The sequence below is a fragment of the Octopus bimaculoides genome, chromosome 17, assembly GCF_001194135.2.
Source record: "Octopus bimaculoides isolate UCB-OBI-ISO-001 chromosome 17, ASM119413v2, whole genome shotgun sequence".
Lineage (NCBI taxonomy): Eukaryota > Metazoa > Mollusca > Cephalopoda > Octopoda > Octopodidae > Octopus > Octopus bimaculoides.
Window position 1 is genome coordinate 21,933,235 of NC_068997.1, and position 3,844 is coordinate 21,937,078.

The 3,844-nt window shown below is 37.6% G+C and overlaps 1 protein-coding gene across 5 annotated transcripts in view; it reads right to left on the minus strand.

The window, feature by feature from the left end:
- LOC128249669 (uncharacterized) overlaps positions 1-3,844 on the minus strand; it is a 73,152-nt gene that overhangs the window by 30,955 nt on the left and 38,353 nt on the right. Inside the window, exons 2-3 of one of the 5 annotated variants that reach the window (XR_008265781.1) lie at positions 3,259-3,453; positions 1,730-1,806 (exon numbers count right to left, since the gene is read on the minus strand). Coding sequence is in view for 1 of the 5 variants with exons in the window: in XM_052973882.1 (XP_052829842.1) it covers positions 1,730-1,806; positions 2,932-3,163 (309 nt within the window). In the remaining 4 variants the exon portion in view is untranslated. Of the gene's footprint in view, positions 1-1,729; positions 1,807-2,931; positions 3,179-3,258; positions 3,561-3,844 lie in introns of those variants that run through there. The other 4 variants (XR_008265782.1, XR_008265780.1, XM_052973882.1 and 1 more) reach the window with 4 other exon arrangements.

A 3,844-nucleotide genomic window follows, 5' to 3' on the forward strand; every position in this document is an offset into this window, starting at 1 on the left:
GGAGATGAAAACCCATAATGAGGTAGAGGCCATTACCACTCACAATATGAAAGAATATTGGTGGAATGTCCCAATAAAAACCTCAATAAAGTGCAGACATAATAGACCGGATATAGTAATCTGGGACAGAGAAGAGAAACTCTGTACAGTAGTAGAAATCAGCTGTCCTGCGGATGTCAACATCCCACTAAAGATTAGAGAAAAAGAGAACAACTACGCCGAGCTACTGAGAAATTTACAGATACTCCACCCAGACTACAAGTTCAGATTCATACCCGTTGGGATATGTAACGAACTGCCTCAACAAAAAAACTTGGAAAAATTAGGGTTCTCAAAACCTAAAAGAAAAAGGCTGGTTATAAGACTACAGATTCAAGCCATCAATGGAACTGTAAAGATATGTAAAACTTTCCAAAAATTTAGCACATAAATACATATGCATGCATCTAGACATAAAAACGCATCCATAAAACAAACATACAAATCTGCACATACACTAACACCAAATACTGCACACGCACACACACATGCACAAATACCTAGATGATGTTGATAAAAGTTCCAATGAAGGAGCCTTGAATCTATGTTAGAGTCCGGCTCTTTCTCTATGGACAAGAAATACAGAAATGAAACCGATTGATAACATACATACATGCATGCATACATACATACATACATACATATCTATATATATGTATATATGTATACACACACTTATAAACATACTTATATTGATATTTATATGTGTAGTTATTATATATATATACAAATGTGTGTATGTATGTGTGTGTGAAAGCGCGTGGCCTAGTGGTTAGGGCATCCGGCTCACTATCGTCAGGTGGTGAGTTCAATTTCCGGCGACGCGTTGTGTCCTTGAGCAAGACACTTTATTTCACGTAGCTCCAGTCCACTCAGCTGGGAAGAATGAGTAGTACCTGTCACATTCTGTGTCACGCTTAATCTCCCTGAGAACTACGTTAAGGGTACATGTGTCTGTGGAATGCTCAGCCACTTGCACGTTATTTACACGAGCAAGCTGTTCCGTTGATCGTATCAGCTGGGACCCTCGTCGTCGTAAGCGACGGTGTGTTCCTTTTTGATGTATGTCTGTATGCATGTATGTATGGATGTATGTACATGTGAGTGTCTGTGTGTGAATGTCTGTTATTATGGCGAATGTTTATTTTTCAGGAAATATTGAAAATGGATACTTGAGATTGCACCGTCGAGATTGTTCAGTACGAAGGTAACTACAATAATGTTAGTATTTCTTTTATAACAAGGATATACACTTAATTAGTTGACTGGCACTCCGTCGCTTACGACGTCGAGGGTGCCAGTTGATCCGATCAATGGAACAACCTGCTCGTGAAATTAACGTGCAAGTGGCTGAGCACTCCACAGACACGTGTACCATTAACGTAGTTCTCAGAGAGATTCAGCGTGACACAGAATGTGACAACGCCGGCCCGTTGAATTACACATGTAAAACTCATTTTTGCTAGCTAAGTGGACTGAAGCAACGTGAAATAAAGTATTTTGCTCAAAGACAAAACGCTCTGCGAAGAATGGAACCCACGACCTTACGATCGCGATCCGATTACCCTAGCCCCTAAGCAACGCGCTTCTACTAATTCGTTACTGGTAATAAGTGAAAGCACAGACATATTGACGAAACCTATAACAGCAATTATAAATACGTTTTCCAGAAACGTTGTTCATATCGTACCGCATTGAATACTGTATTTACTATATAGCTGTGTAGTCTGGTGACTGTATTTTCAATCTCTTGATAATGTAAGTAGCCTAGGTAAGACATATGGAACAAAACGTAAAATTATTGTCAACAGCAACGATATCAGCAACGAGCGAATTACCCAAAATCAACAACACAGAAAAATATCAATAAAATGTCGATACTTTGGCTGTTGGTTCTTTCCCGGATTTAGTTTTTGGTTACATAGTGTTCCCATTTGATGCTCAGGATTAAACGAAGCTTTTGGTTGGTGAAAGCTTTCTAATTTTTGGATGACACGACGGTATAGAGTCCATGTTTCGCAGCCATATAGCAAGGTTGAAATGACTATAACATTATGGGCCATAACTTTCATTGTTAAGTTAAAATCCTTGTTGAAGACGCATTTGTTTAACTTTCGAAATGCTCCGTGTGCAGTTTCAATCCTGTGTTTCACATCTTTTTCTGAGATGCACTTGTATGATAAAAGGCTGCCTAGATACGGAAAATGTTCTACTTTTCGAGAGGTGTATCATCGATTGCAACATTAAATCTGGTAAGATGGTATTTCGGGGTTGGTTGTGCATGGACTTTGGTATTCTTGAAGTTTAATTGAAGGCCAAAACGATGATAGGCCAAAACGATGATAGGCCATAGCAATGTTGTTCACATCATCAATATCAATAAGAGTTAAAAAAATCCGCAAATGATATTAAAAGCAAAACAAATATATATTATTGTTGACGTTAAAAGAATTTATAAAATTTCGAGAGCGTGAATTAATTGTCAATGGATCAATAGACCTTGAAGCACATAAAACAATAAAGAATAACATGAAAATTTTGTGTTTCAAAGCCATTTTGTATAGATACGGTGCTAGTTTCCCCGTTGGGATCGAACCCACATCTGACGTAGCCACGTCAGGCGTTCTACCATTGAACAAAAGACATCTTTCGAATTCCCCACCGTCTATTTTAGAAACCTTATTCTTACTAACGTGAGTTGTATGTTGTTAACGTTATGACAATCTACAACCTTTCAAGATCTGGCTTTGTGTCCTATGGACAGTCTTCGACTTTTCCTATTTCAAGGGTTTTCAACCCGATATTTACATACTCTTATTTATAGCTGTTTGTGCTTCGAGATCCCTTGTTCTAAAACCAGGAATAGATATTTAAATATCATCGCAAACTTACTAAATTGAATCAGTTTGTGCAACTGGGAAATGTTGATACCGTTCATCTCCCTAACTTCGTTAAAAAATAACCAATTGTAAGCTGTCATTTTTAAACATAAACTCAAAGAGTGTTTTTTAAACTCTGTACAAACGTATAGAATTAGCTTCAATATCAATGCTTTTGGAGAATATTTGTCGTTTGTCGGAGGGTGAATGTCTATCAAATAATTATCGGTTTCCGAATTAGCCATAAATTGATATATAGAAAAAAATATTTAAAAAAATATATATAAAAGATTAAAAATAAATCATATAAAAAAAAAAATAGAAATAAATAAACGCATACCGTTTAACACGTACGGATTTTCTTTGGAAGGTATCACATAAATCTGTCTTTACTTTACCTTAATAAGGACTAATGCCAACTAAAGACGCACCTACTGACTTTAGGATATGGATAAAACAGCCATAAAACGTGATGGATAGTTGTCGGACGCGGGCACAGCTGGTTCAGTTAGCTCGGCCAAGAAAGTATTTCATTCTATGAGACAACATAGAAGGAAAAGAAAAACGTTAGGAAAAAAAAATGCTTGTCTGGTCGAGGATTTTAAATATTGAAATACTGCCGACCACATATAAAAAAAACACATACACTCACAATAAAATAGAACACATAGACACACACGTACGCACACACGCGCATACACATGCACACGCACATTGCACTCTGTGTCTGTTGCGCGGTTACCGTGTAGCGACTTTCGAAGTGTCAGATTGCTGTTGGTTTTTCCTTCTCTTAAACTTGCGGCCGGACAAAATTAAGTCACAATTAAACGCAATATTCTGTGTAGATGAAGGGACAGCACACACACAAACACACACGTACGCACACACACACACACACACACACACACACACACACACACACACAC